The following is a 21,483-nucleotide window of genomic DNA, read 5'->3' on the forward strand; positions in this document are numbered from 1 at the left end:
GGTTTGAAGGAGTGGGATTTCACTTTGGATTTCTGTTCAATTCAAAAGTAATACAAAACAGTGCCTCTATTTTGGAACGTGCATTTAGCCAGCACTCTATTTGTGGCCCAAATGCATTGCGATTAGCGTGGGCCCTGCCCAGCTTCCCCGAGATTTATAGCCCGGAGCCAGGGCCCCTCGGGGGCCGGTGGGCCCCGGTGCAGTTACACCGCCTGCACACTCCATCGCTACATCGTTGGAGCAGCAGTGGATTAGCAAGGAGGTGACACAGTTCGATTCCAACCGCCTGCACTAGATTCAGCATCTGGAGATACAGGTGTATTTTTTTTAATGCAATACAAACACAAATCGTATTGCATTCAACAACAATGATTACAATATAGCCCTGGGAGAATTAGCAATCAGGGTAGAACGTGGGGTGGATCATAGCCAATAGAGAAGTACCATTGAATGGATGCGAGCAGGTGGCGAGAATTTGTCCGGTGTCTTAATGCGACTTACCGATTTTCTTTTCCGTTTTGCTCTCATCTGGAAGGAGAGGAAACACATATTAACCACGAAGGCGACAAAACACAGTTGTTGCTCGGAAAGAGAGCAACGCACGCGTGCTTACTACGCGGCGAGCCTACGGAACCTGATTGCTACGTCCAGGTGCGTGGTATGTGGAATGGGGTGACTGGTAGAAACGGCACAGGGAAAAAAAGGTACGATAACAATGGCACAAGAAATAATCAAAAGGTTAGGGTTAACCATCTCTTTCATTCAGATCTGTGTACAACTGTTAGTATGGTACTTATAACTGCTAATGCAGTCCCGTTTCATTGTGCTACTTATTCCTAGTTTTTACTTGTGTCATTATTACCTAAGATCGGATGCGCCGACATCAGATTCGATCGGCGGCGATGATGCCGAGTAATTTCACACTCCTCTGCAAGTGGCTTTTATTGTCAAAGGTTTAAAAGAAACACGCGCAAACATGCTTCATATCTATCACGTTACCAAGCGAGTGCAAGAGAGTGGAGAAGGGTCGCGATTGACATCGCCGCGTACAAGACGTCTCGACAGAAGGGCTTACAGCACAAAGATAGAGGGAGATGACGCTTACATGTCGGTATTCCACTAGCAGAGCCCACGTTTGTTGATAAAAAAAAATCTGTCATCGTATTGTGAACTCGCCACCTACCAGGGCTGCACCCGCTGTGGCATGTCGTGGGTGTCGAGACAAGCAATGCACGTGAAAGACACGTTTAGAGCTGGCTAAGAGAGACTCGTGACATTTTTGTAACATTTTGTTCCTCCCTTCAACGAGTTGGTGTAAAAGCCAATACGCACTGACGACGGTACCTTTAAATACACAGTAGAGCATGCACAGTAGGACCGAGTCGATAGCCAATAGCTGCATAGAATTCATATAGTTTTGGTAGAGTATCAATCATCTTATCCGTGATGAAGTGGGAACGAAGTTTGCGGATCCTGTCCGTGATCAAACCCCAATAAACAATTGGGAACCATATTTCGATTTAAAGCTTTCGTGACTGCAGGGATTCATCTTATTGGTTCTTTCGGTAAAGTCACGTAGAATGGAAATAATAAAATAGTAAAAATAAAACATAACTAAATAATATCATAAATTATGTTTTATTTTTATTATTTCCATTCTACGTGACTTTACCGAAAGAACCAATAAAATTGGGAACCATTCGCTCGTTAGACGCCCCAAACTTCTAAAGTCTGGCCATGCTCCTGCCACCTACTTGCTGGAAACTCATCGAGTCTTCAGTATAATCACATCCAACCACACCTACAAATGTTACGTTATCAATGACGCATGTATCATAATACTAATGAGCGCCAGTTTCAAATAAACCGGCCACACATATCCATCTCTAAAACTATAGTCAAGGTTGAGTGTCACCTAACCCCATTTTAGTACCCTCCTTGTTGCCTATTTACATTGATGCATGGATAGCTCCAAGCTTGAGTCCAATTTATATAATTGTGTATAGTAAGAAATATATATGTATGTTGAACTTTATTCGCACCGCACGTAGCCAAGCGTGCTGTTCGGAGGTCCGGAGGAAAGACAACAAACTAAATGCAAAAAGCTGTTCTAAAGAAATTCGTTTTCGATCAAGATTTGAAAGTGCGTAGCTTCGGTGGCTTCCTAGTATCGGAAGAGCGTTCCGGACGGCCGCAGAAGCGCGTCTGAAAGCACGCGATGCGGTGACCGTCTTTGTTCGATGGGTTCGCCAAAAGCCGCCACTGCTGTGAGGGTGTCCGGAGTTCGCGTGATGATTAAGAAGTACGTTTAATGGTAGGTTTTTACCCTTTTAACTGGTACAAAACTGACACCTTTATTCAAGGCATCATGTTTGCAATGACCACAACACAAGTAGTCAATAAAGCAAACAAAAAGAAGCAACTCTGATAAGGATAATAATATGCACTGTCCTTGAAGTTGATTGGCCCACACCCGAGACGGCTTTCTTTAGAGCCTAGTCCCCATTGATGCCTTGAATAAAGGTGTCAGTTTTGTACCAGTTAAAAGGGTAAAAACCTACCATTATATTTTGCCACTGGTAAAAGAGATCTCATAGTGTAAGAAGTACGTGTTCAGCGTGAGCGCCTTTAAGCCAAGACAATCCTGTCCGTCAGGGCATCTCCCATGCCTAGGGCCACGTGGCTCCACCATGCTTGCTGGCAACAGCCAGTATGTTGCCTTGCTCGTCTTATCTACAATAACAAATCACCTGGAATGTGCCTCAGCTCGTTCGGATCTCAGACGGCTAAGCAAGCGGAGCCCTGGTTACCGCTCTCAAGGGAGATTTCCTGGAAAAAACGACCAGGTGTGGTTATAATTATACGACTCGAAATGTGTTCGTTGTGCCACACCGATGCTTCTGGATATTGGGACAGCCTTTTTCCGAACGCAGTCCTGTACCGATTAAAGCAGCACATTTGATAACTGTAATTTGATAATCGTGCCCTGGGTTCACAAACCCACACTGCTGCAGCGCAGGGAAGCACAGACACTCCGAGGCTGTGAGCCCCCCCTGGAGAGAATGACTCAATGGCGTGACCGACCCTGGCATAATGGATAATCAGGGTCTGGCAAAGCGGCTATATTTCCACTTGTGACACGCGCTGACCGCAATGAGCTCAGCGTCTGATCAATGAAGCGATCAGCCTCCACTGTTCCAGTAAAATAAAAAAATAACAACCCTCTTTTGTCTTTAACCAGAGCTATTTATATACCTGAAGAAGAAATTCCCACTTAACTATATTATAATATTGTCCAAAATAGCTTTATTTTTCAACAGCCATGAAACTCAACTGCCCATGATAATGTCCCAATGCTGACATGTAGGCATACGCGTGGTACAAATAAATACTGCAAATAGATAAATAATAGCACTCCCCATGTTCATTATTAATACAGATTTATAGCTGAAATGCTTAAAGCGAGCTTCATGTTGCAGGCAATAGCTCTTCTGTAAAGCAATTAGCAGACACGAAACGGTGCAATTCACTGGTTAACACAACAAATATAAAGCTACAAAACACAGGTACCCATGTCACGGTGCATGCCTGTGACTATCCATTTGGGGACAAGGTTGGTAAAGTCCAAACCCAAATGGGTCTCCAAACGGTCAACAGCTGTCAGTACAATAAATGGGTCAATGGAACCAATCTGGACAAGCCTTTTAGTGGCCATGCCTGTCAAGCACTATGTATTGCATTTTTTTTTTGCATGAATAGTGCTATAGAAATAAAGTTTGAGTGATTGAGTGAAATAGTCTCCTGTACGAGAGAACTTCTCAGCCACTCGGATTTTCCTTCCATTCTACAACGCGTACCCACCCCCCTTTTAGGAGGAATTTGCCCAACACGTGGGATGCAAGTCACCTTTCCTTACGGGGAGACTGTGGATCCGACGGAGCTCTCGTTGGAATAAAAGACAGGGTGGCTTGACAATAGGGCTGGACGATTTTGGGAAAATATCGAATTGCGATTTTTCTGACAGATATTGCGATTGCGATTTGATTTGCGATTAAATTTTTTTAAGTCAAGCTTCAGTTCAATATTCACTGTGTATTAGATTAAAAACACGTGATGGAGCATTACCACATGATACCATCAAAATACGAATTGCTCTATATATACTAATGTAAGGATGAGAACTTAAAAGATATGAATTGCTTCCAACATGTATTTATTAAAATGTTTTAACTAAAATAGAACAATCAAACATAGAACAACTGTTAAGTAAAATAAATAAAGTTACAATAATAAAAAATAAAACAATTTCAATAATAAAGTAACAGGACTTTTCAAATCTGCAAAAAAATCGCAGCCTTTGCGATTAGCTAATCGCATTGTTTCAAATTGCGATTTCGATTTGAAATCGATTAATTGTTCAGCCCTACTTGTTCAGCCCTACTTGAGAGCCATCTCACGGCTGTTGCCGCAAAGTTTAAAGGCGAGCGCCGCTGCTGGATAGCACGCACGCACGCAGCCTTGCGCGACTTTTTGAATCCTTTATATTAAGTTCACTTGCTTGCTTGCTTACGTGCTTACGACCGTGCAAATCTTTCGGTCGTTTTTTAACCCACTTCCCGTGATCCAATCGAGCTGACATTTTGCACACAGACTCGTTGTGCGTGACAATTTTTTTTCGTGAAAAAAAATTCCAAAATTTTCCACTTTTAAGGTAAATTTTTTTTATATTTAATTACCAATTGTTTAATGGTGGCAGGCAATCATCTGACCCATAGGTGGCAGCCATCTCAAGCCAGAGGACGAGAGGACTCTAGCCGCCCGTTTCAAAGACCAATGTGGGCTGGGTTGTGGCCCATTGAACACGCATATAAAGGATTTACAGTGAAAAACTTTGTTTTTACGGGTTAATTTTTTGCTATTCCGGTTAAACGCGGAGTGACCCGCAAAATAACGAAAAGGTGTTTAAGCTAACTGATAGGTACGGCGATAACGTGAAGAAGGGGTGGGGGGGGAGATTGTAATTTAGCTGTACGTGACTCCAATGAGCAATCAAAACCGGCCACTCCGTTAAGTGATTTCTCCAGCACACAAACTTGCATTTATAGTGACGATTTGTTTTTCTCTCTCTGTCCTAATTTCTGGTGTACGGTATTCATCATCCTTGCACCACACTTGAATGTTTTTGAGTTAAAAGCACAATGACAACACAATACATCAACAGAAATATTATCAGCCATTTATGACCATTATGACGATATCTGTGGTATGTGTATAGAGTTGGGCACTCATTTCCTCGTGCGTTAAACCAGACAGCATGCCTTTTGTGTGCAAGAGAGATCTTATCGCAGCAGGATCTTTCTGAGTGTTTCAAACCACAGGAGGATTACTGTACACGCGAGGGAGCGTGCCAGTTGCGACAGGAACGTGTGTACACTTGGCAAGCAATGGGCGCTCTATCGGAGACAGTATTTATAGATATTTGTTTAATTATTCACAAGGCAAGTCAAGCGTACAGGAGTGTTTATTATGAAGCACAAAGTGCATCTAAACCGCGTGGTTCTTTTTTGTAACTCCACAGCAAAGGCGCCGGATGCATTACCCCTGGATAAGATGTTCGTTCAGGAAGGGCAAGCAGCTAGAGCTTGAACGGGTACCTGAATGCATTGACTAACTTTGAGCGTAAATAACTCCAAAACAGTGTAACATAACGCACAAGGGCAACGCTTGCAAATCTTTGCCACGTTTTCACTTTGCCGGGAAACAATACATTTTTGGTACAAATTGGTCAAGAAGTTTGGATCACCCGTATACCCCAAAAACATGTTGGCTTTTAAATCACATTCAGTACAGAACTGTAGTGAGAAACACAGAAGCGTCATGATTCTAGATTTGAAGCTTTCGTGACTGCAAGGATTCATACTCTTTGTTTTTTATGTAAAATCACGTAGGTAAAAAATCAATAAAATAAAATAATTGAAAACAACTAAATTAAATCACGACGTTTCGGAGGCAACACAAGCTTCCTTCATCAGGTAAAAAAAAGGCCACAGAAAAATAACCGTAGCTACAGTTATTTTGCTGTGCCTTTTTTATCTTTACCGAAAAAACCAAAGAGTAAGAAGCGTCATGGTCAATGAAAGTTTCTCAATAGGCGCAGCAAAACGACGCATTCTCGTGCTTTCTTATTGTTATAGAATTGAATTTCAAAGGTATCGAGAAAGCCATTCAATTCTATACGTTGCAAGTAGCGCCACAGTGCTTGCAAGGGTGGGTGGGAGATGGGCACCGCAATGAAAGTGCCTCATGCCAGGTGGAGTAAACATGCACCTTTTGGCCCACGTTGCCATGTTGGTGGAACCTTTGACCCAAAGTTGTTTTCAAGTTAAAATCCTGGCTGGGGATCCGTGCAACCCATCATACTTTATTGGTCGATAAAATGCCTGGCAGAATTAGTGCAGGCGGGAGAACAAATAGATTTAACATTTGATGCGCAGCTCTTACGATCGCGATGCGCGTCTTTGTGTTCCGTTAAATGTACAGTATCGCGCTGTGTGGTTAGACGTATTATGTTATTTATATTCCCAAATGCATCTAAAAGGAGAAGGGCTAATCCCACACTTCCATCACATCAACTTCCCCGTGCTCGTAACTCGTGTTCACGTCACGTTCGGGCTCACCAGCACGGTTTTTTCCGTTGTCCAATTTCACAAATGTATCCAACACATCCCTTCCTCCACTTTTTAAATCCTTTATATTAAGTTCACTTGCTTGCTTGCGTGCTTACGACCGTGCAAATCTTTTGGTCGTTTTTTAACCCACTTCCCGTGATCCAATCGAGCTGACATTTTGCACACAGACTCGTTGTGCGTGACAATTTATTTTCGTGAATTTTTTTTTCCAAAATTATATTTTATTACCAGTTGCTTAATGGTGGCAGGCAATCATCTGACCCATAGGTGGCAGCCATCTCAAGCCAGAGGACGAGAGGACTCTAGCCGCCACGCATATAAAGGATTTATAATGAAAAACTTTGTTTTTACAGGTTAATTTTTCTTCATCTGCATTGCAAAATACGGCAAAAGCGCACCGCGCGTGTCGCACAATGCATGTGCGTGCATGCGTGTGCGCGTGCGCAACGCTGCCTCAACAGAACGTGGCAGGTACCACTCAGCAAACAAAGAGCTCTGAGCCAAAAAGGGCATTAGCTTTGCGAACCGTGAGCGATGAGGCCTCAATATTGGAATTGAGCAGAGGGTGATGTGTTTCGATTAATTATTCAGAGGCAACGGTGGTCATGGACATCGTGAGTTTGAACAAAGTCTGTAAATTCTTGGAAATTACTGGAGAGGCACATTAAATTGGGTGCTTCGTTTATTTCATTAAAAAAATTTCAGTACGAAGTCTGTATTTCCCCCTACGCTGCCAAAGATGTTCAACAAACATACAAACATAGATACGTGCGCATGAATATACTGCCGCTGAATACGCCTCAAGACACAGCGGATGGTTACCTTTGCTCAGCTCCATGTCGAGGGCACGCAGGGCGTAGGGGCGCACAATGTTGCTGAGCATCAGCCACAGGAGGCCAATGCACCCGGCGATGACCAACACCCTCACCATCATTCCTACAAGCATGTTGGGTCAGGGGCCAGGGGTCAGAGGTCCGCAGGTGAAGGGGGTCATCATGCGGCACCGTGTTCCCCCGTGGTAGCTCCAGTTGAGGCGGGTGCTTTATTAGCTTATTTGGGAGGAACTGGGCCCATGCAAGCCAATTGGAATTTTGTAAAAAAAAAGGGGCTTGGGCACAAATCATGAAGGGGAAAACTAAATTTCTTAATTTAACAAGGAGGCTTTCGCAACCAACATCCATAACAGAGGTTTTTGGAGTAGATTGCGCAAATATAAATGTGTCGTTAAACCCGCCATCACCAAACACAAATCCACCACACGTACTCGAATGGTAAATGTTGTGGGTTTACTCTCCAACACACCAGTGTGCTGAACTATTGACAAATTAGCATCTTTTGTTTACGTGACAAACCTTAGTTTAATTAGCTGTCGGGTGGTGGCGGGTTTAACGACACATTTCTATTGACGTGATCTAAACCCCCAAAAAAACGTATGTTTATTAATGTCAGGATTGAACACGATGCATAACATTCAAGTATACCGATGTACATTTTCATCGAGGCTGTTTTCTTTCTTTCATAAAGCGCAGCCTCGCTCCTTGTAGCTGGCAGCATCCATTATACGGGAATTTGCTCGTAAAACAAAAAAGCTCACGTACCCCATGTCAAAAAAAACACAACCTATGCACTAAACCAAGTGCCTCCTTTTACACACGCGGGCTTGTCGGAGACGATGGTGACTTAACGAGGATGGGTGTCATGTTTGTCGAGGGAACGGGCCATTGTGAAAACGCCTCATTGCGTAAAAACAACAACACAAATGACTCACCCGACAGCCTCATTCTGTTAACGTCGCAAGCGTCTCTCCCGCTCCCCGTTCGCCTTGGCGCACACACGAGGGTGGAAGGGAGAAAGGGAGCGCAAACGAGATACAGGTGAGCCTACACACACGGTAAAGTTACAAGCACAGGAATTGTAGATAAAATAAAGCTACACTTCGCCAAGCTGAGCCACACTGGACTGGACGACGCCAGTTTACCCAATGTCAGCACAGTTTTTTTTGACAGAAAATAAATAAAAATACACCCTTCACTTGATAATAAACGTTTTTGGGTTATTTATAAATGTGTCGTAACCCTCCACCACCCGACACGGCCAATCAGCAAAAAGGTGTTACGTTGACAAAAGACAAATAGTTCACTACTTTAGCCCACCTTCACGATTTTAACCAAGTGTCAAACATAACAAAAAAAACACATTTCAACATGTAAAACTAACAAATTCCAGTCATTCCCAATACACGCCAGTGCATTAAGACCTCTCTGCGCCATGTTAGTCATGCGATTTTTTGTTTTACCATAACCTCACCATGCTGGTCAGTGCAAGTTGCTAAATGTTAGAGGGCGTTGGGAAGGACAAGCATAACCAGTTCTGATGTCACTGGCCTTCGGATGTTAGCCGTGACCGAAAATCAAACTCGGTTACTGGGTTCATAGCGTGACGTGGCGACCACTTCTCTGCTGCTTTACGCAACACATTCAAGCAATGAAGTCAAATTCAAAGGTCAATCGTTTCCATGCAAATATCTTATTTCCACCCACCAGAGCAGCAATTATTTTGAAGTTAAAATGTACTAAAACGCGCGATTGCAATCATCAAGTCGGTCAATGACACTGCTATTAGTGGTCTGACATCCCTTGCAAGTAGTCATTGTCAGTGCTATCCTTTCATCATCTAGGCAAGAGTTATGTGGACACCATAGAAGGTCAAGGTGCAGCCCTGAAACGTCTTGCACCTGCCACTGCTGGCAGAAGGGAGCTATAGTCACTCTAGAGATAACTTATTTTGGCCTACTCTTCCACGCAGGCATCTTGGAAGAGGTGGTAGCACCCACACTTTACCCCACCACACGTGACCCACACGTGACCCACCGGTTTACTAAGTTGTGATGAACTCATTTTACCACTGGGTGGATACAGGCTTTGGGGGGAGGGGAGGATACAAGAAACGTGCCCATTATGTCGACTGCCACACTCCGCGGAGATTGAACCGGCGATCAAGGGGTCGCGAGTCTCGCGTGATCACCAGTCAACACCATGGCAGCATCCACAGATAACGAGCGGTGAATTAACATTCCTCTTGTTGCTCACTCAACAGGCTGGACTTGTTTGAGGACAAAGGCAATCATCGCTTTTGTTTTTTTTTTGTCCCAAGGCAACCTGCCGTAGTTTTGTAGAAGGGTACATTCTTGAAGAGCTTAAAATAATTCCTTTTTTTTTCTTCTTCAAATATATAAATGCAGAAAAGAGTTGCAGGAATTATGCACGTTTTTGGGCAACGGATTAACACCTGATACCTCTTGTGCAAGGGCAGCACTTAGGGACTAGTAGTGGTGCCCAGTTGTTCACTCATTGATGACCTAATTCATTTCTGTATTGCACAAGCAGAAGTCACGCAGTTGCATGTGTGTGGCCAATAAAAGCATAATTTGTGTCCATACAGACACACATTACCTTGTGTAAACGTGATACACCGCACATTGCATTGCTAAGACTCCTAAAATACTGTGTAGATGGTATAAAGAAGGTTTGCAGACCTTGGTGAAGATCTACCTATCAAGACAAACTCAAGATCCCATGTTCACCTGATAGCGTCTTGAGCACAACGCCTGGAATAACACCCGAGTATAATTTATAGATGTTATTTACTCTAGTAGCAGGAAGGGCACAGTGAGCTTGTAAGCGTATATATATATGTGGGTGTCCTGCAAACGGTACAAATGTTATACGGGACAGATTTTAGTTACAAGTATGGTTACATAGGTCACGGTACAGATCAGTACGCGCTTTATGTGTTAGAATTTAAATGCAATTTAAACAGCATTTGGGCAGAGAGGTGGTGCAGTGGTTCGCGCATCGAGCTATCAACATTGCTAGCTGAGTTTGAGTCCCTGCCACAGCGACGATCGCCTAAACAGGTCACCCACCAGCCCTGAACAGGCGTGGTGAAGTTTGGTCAAACAATCCCCATGAGTGACGCAGCGTGAGGAGGTATTTATTGAGCAGTGGATTGACAAAGGGCTGTACATACACATTTATATTCCACTTTTACAATCTAGTGGTGATAAAAGCTTTGTAAAAAAATACATGTTAGGCCTGCATGCAGTGTAATCATTACACTGATTGAAAGATTCGAATGTTAATTTGTTGTATAAATCAGCACCGCACGTTCAGGCGACAAGCATTTTCTCCAGAGGGTTCATTGTCCGCGAGGAACGATGTGCACGTGCTTCTTGGCAACGAGGTCGCAACTCATCTGAACGCCGAGAGAACTGGGCAAGAATGAATGAATCCAGTCGCATCTGCTATTTTAAACGAAAATAATTAATGGAGACTGCCGTCAGCAGTTGCGCATGAGCGCAAATAAAAAAAACCGACCCAAGGTGGCTGAAAGCATCGTCGTCATCACGAGTGAATATTTATTTATATCGCACCTCCCATTCGGTCCGTTTCAAGGCGCACTACGACAGGAACCCACCCTTGGCAGCTGTCCCCTCTGTAAAATCACGAGGTGATTTTAGGCCAGAAAAGGTGCCACGTACCTATGTTGGAACTTCTTTCGCACCGTACGTAACCACCAACCGTGCTAATCGTGCTCACGGAAGATAAACGAACTTGACATGAACACAGGCAGCGAGAATATGACCACTCGTGATGACAATTTTAAGCAAATTTTCTGATCTCGCCAAAGAACATGAACCATCGCGCGAGCTTAGTTCATCCTCGCAGCACCGGCTTGTTGCTAGCCATCGAGCAAGGACGGTCACTGCATCGCGCGCTTTCGGATGCGCTTCTGCGGCCGTCTGGAACGCTCTCCCCCTTCCGATGTTAGGAAGCCACTGGAGCGATGCACTTTTAATCCTGAACTGAAAACGAATTTCTTACAAACTGTCTTTTTGTGTGTTAGTTTGCTGTCCTCCCCTGCACCTCCGATTAGCACGGTTGGCTACGTAGGGTGCGAAAGAATTTGAAGATACATGACTAGACTTTGATTGAACAGGTGGCCATATACAGCAGTGGTTCTTAACCTGGGGGTGCACGCACCCCCCTGGGGATGCGAGATGCCCTTTCGGAGAACCAAACTGGCGCAGGCTGCAGTAAAGGTTAAGAACCACTGATCTCCAGCGAGGCTCGAGGTGGTAGTCATTAAAAATTAAGAGTCAACACCGGTTAAAATAATCCCATCGCGTCGGACGTCAGGGTCGTTTGGTCGGTCACACTTCACGCTGCTCACCACGTCTAGGTGGTGAGCGAAGGTTGGGTTTTTTTTCTTCCCCGAGACTCGTTCGGATTTCATTCACCACCGATGTCAGCCCATGGGCACAAAAAAAAATCTAAATTAAGGCCTCCGAATTTTTCGCACAGTGCACGGTAGCTCGAAATCCTCTTCGGTTTTAAAATTCGTTATTTTTTTTTATAAATCATCTCTCAAGTCTCAAAATGTTGTTCCGTTTTCTCAAGGTCCCGTGACGTGTAACCCTCAGCTATGAAGTCAATCAATCCCTTCGTCTCCTCTCCCTCCTGTCAGTAACTAAAGAAAGGTCATCCCCCCCTTTTATTTGGTATCATACAAAGTTAAACACAAACATGTTCGGGTTTTATTTCCACGTCATTGTCAGTGAATGATTTGTTTTGAACTCCTCTTAACCCGGCGCATTACTCTTTTATATCCCAACCAGCATAAAGGCACACATTTGTTTGTGTTAATGCGTTCATTCAAAAAAATACTTTGACTTAACATGAAAAAGAAAGCAACTAAAAAAGTGTACACGACATCGAATGTAAAAAAAAACAATAGGCATATTTAGTCGTCAGAGCAACAGTTCCAATCTAAGTCGTGGAGTCGGAGCAGTTTCCATTCGCCGTTCATGTGACAGAGAAAACTCAATATCGGTTCTACAGAGTACAGCAAAGCAAAGTCCCTGCTTTAGTTATAATAAACAAATTAAGTATTAAATAATCTTTTAAAGGATTTACACTTTTCTTTTTACTGTCAATAACAGACAAATCACCCCCACTTCCCTGATTTTATCTAAACTAAATCAAACAGCTATACTGTACGAAAGTAGTAAATATACTTACAAATTTCCCCCTGAAAGAGAATGCTAAGCCGGCTGAAACATTGATCATTAATTTCCTTTAGAAGTTGTGCGAAAAATATATTTCATCTTAATTACAAAAATCAACTGCAGCAGAAACAATGAAATTATACACACACATACATATTAAAAACACATTGTAGGCTGTGTATGTATAATAAAAAATCTATCTGGAGGTAGACAACACACACGCGCTGTATGTATGTCAATGAAACTGGCTCCGTAATATTAATCGAAGTGCGCATGTCACAGGTGTGTGTGTGTGTGCGTCACTGAGACCAGCGAACGTACGAGAGAAGCTCCTTGCGATTACCTTTCCTGTAGCCAGGTGTTCAGCCTGGTGATCTCGCTCCAACACAGATTCCCGGTCCAACACAGAGTCTGCTGTTGCTGCTGCTGGTCTGGTTGATGCCCTTCAGCTGTTCAAATGCTGCAACGAGAACACCCAACACTTCCTCATTGCAACGCCCGCCCTCCCACCAGCTCCCAACAGCTCCCACCCCCGACTCCACTTCTCTTTTACCTCCTCCACCACCACCACCACCTTCCCCACCCACCATCCTCATCCGCAGCTCACTCGCCCATTCACCTACGGAGGCCCACCTCCGCCTTTCATCGCCCGCAAACCCTCGGGGAACACGGCGGGGAGGTGAATGAAGTGATGCTCGCTACTCCTCTCGCTGCTGCTGCTGCTGAATGCATCGTCTCCTGTAGTCTCCCAGGGTGTGCCCTGTGTTTGCCGTGCGATGTGTGGAGTCCACGTCGCCTGTCACGCTTAATGCAGCCAGTGCTACAAAGCTCAGCCTCCAGCAACGCTCGGTTGTTGTAAAGGGTGGTCCCAGATATATTGTGACCCCCCCCCCCCCAATTAATTAAACCCTAACACGTGCTTTTCCCTTGCCTTGCATATTCGCTTCTGTTTTTAAATAAACATTACTTTTGAAAAATATTACGTTTTGGAGGATTAAATGGGCGTCACAAGATATCTAGACCACCCTGTAGACTCCAAACACGAAACATTGAGTGCTGTAGCTGTGTTTGTTATCGCTAAGATATTTCTGCTGTTGGAGCACGCAGATCGCCTGCGTTGCGTGCTCTTTCCAGTAGTACAACTGACTTAATTCAAATCTGTAATTGGTAAATTCTTAGATAGATTGATTTAATTCAGCAGGAAGGGTCCAATCAGCTGTTTTCGGCTCCGTTGTTATCGGCGTCCTTTCGACGGTGCAGATGTTATACCGTTCAGATACATGACGAGAAAAAAACATCGCAATCACAAACGTTAATTGAAATCTATAAATATTCTACTTTTCACATTTCAATTACTGTCCCCGTAATGTAAAAAGGTAAGCCCTTTACACATAGGAGGCTCTCAGACGCATATGGCAGCAGGACATCGATTACTTTACTGTCTTGACGACTCCTAATAATACCAAAACCCGGTCTTCACTGCTATCTGTTGGTTGGCCACATTTCCTCAACTTCTTTGAGATAGTGCTCTAAGACTGAGCAACAAGATGACCAAGCATGCTGTTGTTTTAAGCTGGTGGTCTAGATAAGGCTGAGAGCTTTGGCACATGCAAGGGACATCTTTGTTTGTTGTTAAATCTAGTACTTTATAACTGTCACATTTGCCCATGTACTTCTGGTATTTATCGTAATCATAAACCATGATCTACTCACTGCTGGGTGAAAGTCTCCCCTCATTGTGGCCATCCATCACAGTCCTGCGTTGCCACAAGGCATCTCGTTGATGTTTTTCAATCATTTCTTGCCCTGTAGGTCATTGCCATTAGTTCTTATGATGACTGCATTGTCAGTCAACATGGGGTGGCTACTACATTCACTTTTTAACTTCATGCCTTTAATTTATCCTCTCCAATGTTTCGAAAATATCTTCTCGGGTCACTGTGAACAGCCTTGGTGAGACTATATCTCCTTGCCCGACTCATACTTTTTAATTTGCATGTTGTTACCTTTTTACGTAATCTCTGTGTTGCTGTTGCTTTCGAAAAAATAGTTTAGATAAAGTCCAGTGTTTCTTTATGAAAGCCTTCATCTGCCATAGCTTGGGTAACTGCACTATTTTCCACATAATCAAATTCCTTTTCGTAGCCTACATGGGCCAGGCAAATGGGATTTGATATGTATTTGATATTTGTCTTTTCTGGAATCTTATTGATAGTATGCACAGTATGTGTAGAGAACCCCTTTCTCAATCCAGATGGCTGTCATAGTGGGTTGGCCTCTAAATGACCAATTACAGCATTAGGGTTTCTCTATAATCTGCGTGACCCGTATACATACACGTGCCAAAAGAAGCGAATAGGTCTGTAATTCATCAAATCGGTTTTATCTCCTGTCTTTCGAAATAGAATGACGGTGACCTGACTCCACGATTGCGTTAATTCATTTCTGTGAAGAAGAAAAAAAAACTGTAAATGTCCCCTTACATCTATACAACAGCTGGTCCCAATTTATTTTCGATGATGTTATTCCAAGTGGTTGAGAACTTTCCCTTGTTTCATTTCGCAATGAGCACGTGAAAAGTTGTATTTTCTAGGATACATTGTCATTGTTTTTGCGATAGAGATTTGCATAGCATTCAATTTGCATGATCTAATCCAGCGTTACGCTACCGTCTTGCTCTCTGCTGGCCAAATGCCGTGGATACAGTGTTAAAAATGTGTCGAAACACGATTCAAATGTTACTACAGCGTTAAGTTATGTTTGCTCACGCAAAGCAAAGGTTCATTGTACCTTCTGGGCTGTCCTGAAATGGGATGCAGTGAACCATGCCTGTTTGTTCTTTACGTATATTCGTCGACGTGGGTGGAGCAGTTTCAGGCATTGCGTCTTGCATGACTGCACACGTGTTGCTGCAGCTGTGTGTGACCACATTTGTATAATGTTTGAAGCCACGACAGGTGGATGATGGCTCGGACCCAGAGAAGTTTCGGGAATGTTCACTACAGTGCCCGAACCGCTACAAGCCTGTGACCAAATAACTCGGAATGTACCCGATTTCGTCATACCTTGGAAACTACGCGAGGAAGGTTCCTGTGAAGAAACTGGTTGTTCTAGTTGTGCGAGGCTATGCGCTGGGCGTCAGAGGGCGCTTGGAATCAGAGGGCAGTGTAGCAAAAAGCATTGTTGCACCGTACTTCTATGGCCCCACGTCTATGCTCCCACCTTTACAAACCCACACTGGCGAGCGCGGTGAAGAATACGCATGACCCGTATTGGCATGGGGAAGGCGCTCATCCAGCAGTTGATTGGGCAACAACAACAAAAAGGTTGCTGCGCATGGACCACCCGCATGCCAACACTCCGCTACAGAAGAGTACTCAGCGAGGAGAGCGCTCTCGAGGTGAGGGTACACAATCGCACCGCGTGTGGCTAATTTATCCAATGGGGCCCTCCACACGGCATAGAGTTTCTCGCGAAGTCTCGAGATACAGAACATCCGGCAGCTGATGACCAGCGGATAAATCACTGCGTACGAACACACATGAACGTTAAACACATTCCTGCGGAGGGAGCTGGTAGGAACGTTGGGTTGCTCGGTCAATGGCCAGGGTCAACGGCGGCGTGGTGTATTCCGCAAATATGCCCGACTGTGAGGGCGGGCACAAGCCGGCGTGAGTAGGTTAAACGGTGAGTTTTATAAGGGCACCACGGGGTGACCAGCCCCTCCCCACCCCTCCCACCCCCCACCCAGCCCCACCCTTCCACCCAGCCCCACCCTTCCACCCAGCCTCTCCCCACCCTCCCCACCCAGCCCCTCCCCACCCCAGCCCCTCCCCACCCAACCCCTCCCCACCCTCCCCACCCAGCCCCATCCCTCCCACCCCCCACCCAGCCCCACCCTCCCACCCAGCCCCTCCCCACCCTCCCCTCCCCACCCAGCCCCACCCTCCCCACCCAGTCCCTCCCCACCCAGCCCCTCCCCACCCTCCCCACCCTACCCACCCTACCAAGCCCCTCCCCACCCAGCCCCTCCCTGCACGAAGGACGGACACAATAATCCCATGTGGGCTGGTGGAACCAGGAGGTTCCTACCAGTATTAGCTCACGCTTAGATGTAAATGTTGTTTACAATTCGGTGTCCTCTCTTTGGAATTTTCACACTTAAAATTCTAACTTAGCAAATTTTGAAACACGTAATCAACCAGGCTATGCGTTAATTGTGTGTTAACCGACTCTCTGTGTTGTATTACATCACATTTCGATATTTTGCTAGGTTATTTAATTTTCGTGTGCCTGTCTCCTAATTTTCAATTTTGCGTGCCCGTTTTCAATTTTGCGTGCCCGTTCCACATTGTCATCTTACTTGCAACAGCAGTACGTTGCCGTACACTCATTGATATGCTAGTTCTCTCTGCCCCCTCCCTCTCTCCTTCCCCGCCCCCCCTCTCTATATTTAAGGGACCGTCACAGAAACGACCCCTCTCTTTGTGCCGATTTGTGTCCTCTCTCTGTGTGCCGTTGTGATGTCTGTCTGCTTGTATGTCTGTCTATAGTTTTCTAGTTAGATTTTTGTTGCTATTTCTTTTATACCTGATGATGATTGCTTGTGTTGCAATCGAAACGTCGTAATATGTTATTTTAATTTATTATTTTATTTTTAGACGTGACTTAACCGAAAAGAACCAAAGAATAAGTACAATTCGGTGGTTTGCTCACTGCCTTCTAACCCGGTGAGCTGACTTTGATTCCTGGCTACCGCTAACGCCAGTGAACCAGTGACATCTGAACCAGTTCTGGACTAACCAGGGTAGTGAAGTGTTGTCAAATAACCTCTATACGTGACACATCATAAGGAGACCTTTATTCAGCAGTGGATGAACACAGGCCCATTTATTATGTATTATTAGATGATAAACATAGTGGATTTTTTTAACTGCGCGCTATACTAACATCTTTTCATGCCATACATTCTAAACCTTGGTAAACATACGCAAATTTTACTTACCAAATTCGTGGGATACGTCACCACTGGATACATTTTGCCCGGAGATATTTACCTTGCGAAAACCTACCGACGCAGTGCATGACGCACGTTCGTATCGCCTAAATAGAGGATTCGCAGCAGGGCAATTACCGTGGCTCGCCTTTCATCAAGCCACATGTTCAACTCCAGCTTTTAAAACTGTCCAGATGTACCATGGGATTGTTTCCTCTTTGAGTCGGGATGAAGTCACACGCCACACGGGTCGCATGGCTAATACAGCACATTGGCCAGAGCTTTAACAGGGTTTATATTTCAATAATATACACATTCCAAAAAAATATATGTACTGTACTTATCGCTGTTTGTAATACACCATGGTGATACGGCTTAAATTCACTTCACATGAAGTGTTGGGTTCAAGCACGGAAAACTTCGGCGATAAGGTGAATTGTTGTAAGTGGCTTCAGGTAGGCGGCTATTCGATAGAAATGATCACCTCTGCCACTTGTAAATTGCGTTGCCACCTATTTTGGTTTTCCCAGGAACATTCTCTTGTTGTCTGTCCTGGGAAATCTGTAAGTCTTCCTTGCGACATGATGTTTGTCAGTTGTGAAATACTAAATGACTCACTGAAGGATATAAATGCTTGTTCGTCTAGTTCGCCCCTCCTCCCGTGTTGTGAAATAATCTTCAAATTATATGCCTCAGAGTTGATAACCCGACTTGTGATGCTGAAAATACAGTACTGTACTATAATCTTAAAACTTGTCCACAGCCAAGAAATCAGCAGCAGTTCATACAAGTACAAATAAAATCTGAATGAGATTCCTCATGAATTAAAAAAACCCATAAATTCAAAGCATGGTACATTCATGATCCATTCAAATTACGTGTTAAGGTAATGGTGCATACATGTCCAAAGTTCATGCCATGTAATACAATTAATCATTCTCCATAACAAGTCTGCAATGAAAGGAACTTCAGTGTTTCAAGTTTCCGGATTCCACACATGCAGCAATGAGCACCAATTGCCAACGTGTTCTTTTAACAGAATGTAAACAAAAAAATACATTCTGCACATTCTCCTTCACCATCCAAATATGTTTAAAGTAAAAATCCCTAACATTATATAACGCCAGGTGCCCCTGAAGGTGTCATCCGTCGTTAAATAATTGTAACTGGATGGGTTGACAGAGAAACGGTAAATAAAACGAAAATGCTAATTAGAGCGATCATAAATTTAGATTTAAAGCTTCTTTCGTGACTGCAGGGATTCATATCATTGGTTCTTTCGGTAACGTCACGTAGAAGGGAAAAAGTAAAATAATAAATATATAAAACAATAAACATTCTCACGACGTTTCGACTGCAACACAAGCAATCATCATCAGGTGTGAAATCCACAGCAGGAAATATTTTTTCAAATTTCATTGCTGTGAATTCATATCTTTATTATTTTATTATTTCCCTTCTACGTGACTTTACCGAAAGAACCAAAATTAGTGGCATCACCACAGGATGGATGGCGATGACATAGAAACGGCGTTCTTCATCGCAAGGCCCGCGGGCTTCTGACAGCTCCTGGTGGCCTCGAACGCGGCCTTCGACAATAAACAAACAGTGAACACACTAAATCTTGACTTAAAGCTTTCGTGACTGCAGGAATTGAACCTATCTTCGTGACTTTTCCGAAAGACCCAAGAATATAAAAATAGTGAACAACACTGCCATGTAATCGGGTGTGGCAGCCCTCACACTGACGACGTCTGATCGGTGAAAGTGTCCGCTCTGCTGAAGATGAGTGAAGAACACTGATGCAGGGCATGGTTGATGATGGAGGGTGGAACATCGCTTCAAGGTGTCGTGTACAATCATCCCGAAAAAAAGGATGAAAAGTAATACACGTCAACTCACTCAGCCCTCACCTCGTAGCATCAAGGAGACATTGAATAATGCGCCCAATACTTCGGTGGAAGTGGACTTTACCCACCTCTAACTTTACGACTGCATTTGTACCTCGCACTGGCCGATAACACTTTGACACAGTAAATGCGTGTTTTTTTTAAAACGTTAAGCGCTGCTGTTGGCGATAGACGTAATAACAGAACTTCAACAAAAACCATTGCATTATCCATCCATTCATGTATTCACCGATTCATACATTCATCATCCACCTTCTCACGAATCCATCTCGTCATCCTACGGCCATTCATTTATCCATTCATTCATCGATATAGCGATTATCCATCTATTTGTCAATCCATCTACTGTATACATCCACTCACCAGTTCATTGATCCACCAATTAATCCAGATATCTATCTATCCGTTAACCATTTGATGCATGCATTCATGAATTATTTTATCCAGCCATGTATCCACCTCGCCAAACATCACCCGTTCACTCATCCATTCATTCAACTGTTCATTTATCCACCTAAGTAATCCATCTTTGTATTCAGCTATTCATGTATACAACCATTCATCTATTACTTCAACCCCTGCTGCAAAACTTCCTCATCCATGCCCTCATCTTTACTCGACTGGATTACTGTGATCTACCTCTCTTCTGTTTGGACTTTCACAACAAATCCTAAACAGCGCTGCACGTATCACATCCAACCGTCCCCACAATCACCATACCTCGACTCTTCTGGCCCAACTGCATTGGCTCCCCGTTTATTATCTTTACCTGTTCAAATGCTTCACCCTGGTCGACAAATCCCTTCATGGCTTTGCCCCACCCTTTCTTGCCACTCTTGTATCATTCTGCGTCTCCGTCTCGCCCTCGACGTTCTCAATCTGTTGCCCCTCTCTGTGCCTCTTTCACTGGAACAAACTTCCCCTCCACGTTAAGCAGTGAACTTCGCTAATTAGTTTCCCCCCTCCCTAAAAAAATCACTTTTTTCCCCCTAACTCATCCCACGATCCCTGAATCTCTCCCTTCTCACCACTACCATTCCTGTTCCCTCTTTATAATTTCCCCATGGCTACCACTCACTTCCTATCCATCCAATTCATTCAGCATCATTTGCGCTCATCCATTTGTCTTTAACTGAATTCACCCACCCCAGGTTCGCCCATTATTTACTTTCGTGTATTTTATTCACCTTTATCGCCACCGCTTACGCCTGTGAACCCACTACACATTCACAAGAACCATTTTCTATTATCTGTCAAGCGCCTTGGTCAAGACGCTATATAAAATACGATGAGTTCCAATCATCCATCCATCCACCCATTCACGAATCCCCCTATTCATCCACAATTCCTATCAGCCATTTACTTAACCACCCATTCATTAATTTCTCCAATTCATTTGGGCAGGTTGTAGCCACGCCTGGACCAGTGCTGCCCTCTGCTGGGATCAGCTGTTTCCAACTCAGCGTCCACGTGGCGTGGCTGGGGAGCGGTGGTGCAGCGGTTAGGGCGCTGCTCTGCGAACCCGGTGACCTGAGTTCGATTCCCACTCACGGCCACCAACACCAGTGACGATTATCTGAACCGGTCCTGGGCCCTCCTCTAGGTCGACTCAGTCTCAAACTAGTACAGTACCAGGTGCGGTGTGTAAAACATCATCACTTGGGGAGACAAAGGCGGTCCGGGCGTGGGGGGGTCGGGTGGGTGAGTTGGGTCGGGCAGGTTGTGGTAGGGCGGGGTGGGTGGGTGGTGTAGGGCTGGGTGTGGTAGGGTGGGGTAGGGTGTTGTATGGTAGGGTGGGGTATGGTGGGGTGGGATGGGGTA

The 21,483-nt window shown here is 44.4% G+C and overlaps 2 protein-coding genes across 6 annotated transcripts in view; both read right to left on the reverse strand.

Annotated features, from left to right (window-relative positions):
• Positions 1 to 13,618, reverse strand: part of LOC144944307 (protein FAM3A-like) — a 36,031-nt gene extending 22,413 nt beyond the window's left edge. The window contains exons 1-5 of one of the 5 annotated variants that reach the window (XM_078872364.1): positions 13,390 to 13,618; positions 13,100 to 13,216; positions 8,458 to 8,510; positions 7,512 to 7,625; positions 502 to 528 (exon numbers count right to left, since the gene is read on the reverse strand). In XM_078872364.1, coding sequence (XP_078728490.1) covers positions 502 to 528; positions 7,512 to 7,625; positions 8,458 to 8,470 — 154 coding nt within the window. In that variant the 5' untranslated portion in view covers positions 8,471 to 8,510; positions 13,100 to 13,216; positions 13,390 to 13,618. Of the gene's footprint in view, positions 1 to 501; positions 529 to 7,511; positions 7,626 to 8,457; positions 8,511 to 13,099; positions 13,279 to 13,309 lie in introns of those variants that run through there. The other 4 variants (XM_078872363.1, XM_078872361.1, XM_078872360.1 and 1 more) reach the window with 4 other exon arrangements.
• LOC144944306 (glutamate receptor-interacting protein 2-like) overlaps positions 1 to 21,483 on the reverse strand; it is a 209,150-nt gene that overhangs the window by 10,292 nt on the left and 177,375 nt on the right. The window lies entirely within an intron of this gene.

Source organism: Lampetra fluviatilis, chromosome 34 (assembly GCF_964198595.1).
Source record: "Lampetra fluviatilis chromosome 34, kcLamFluv1.1, whole genome shotgun sequence".
Taxonomy (NCBI): domain Eukaryota; kingdom Metazoa; phylum Chordata; class Hyperoartia; order Petromyzontiformes; family Petromyzontidae; genus Lampetra; species Lampetra fluviatilis.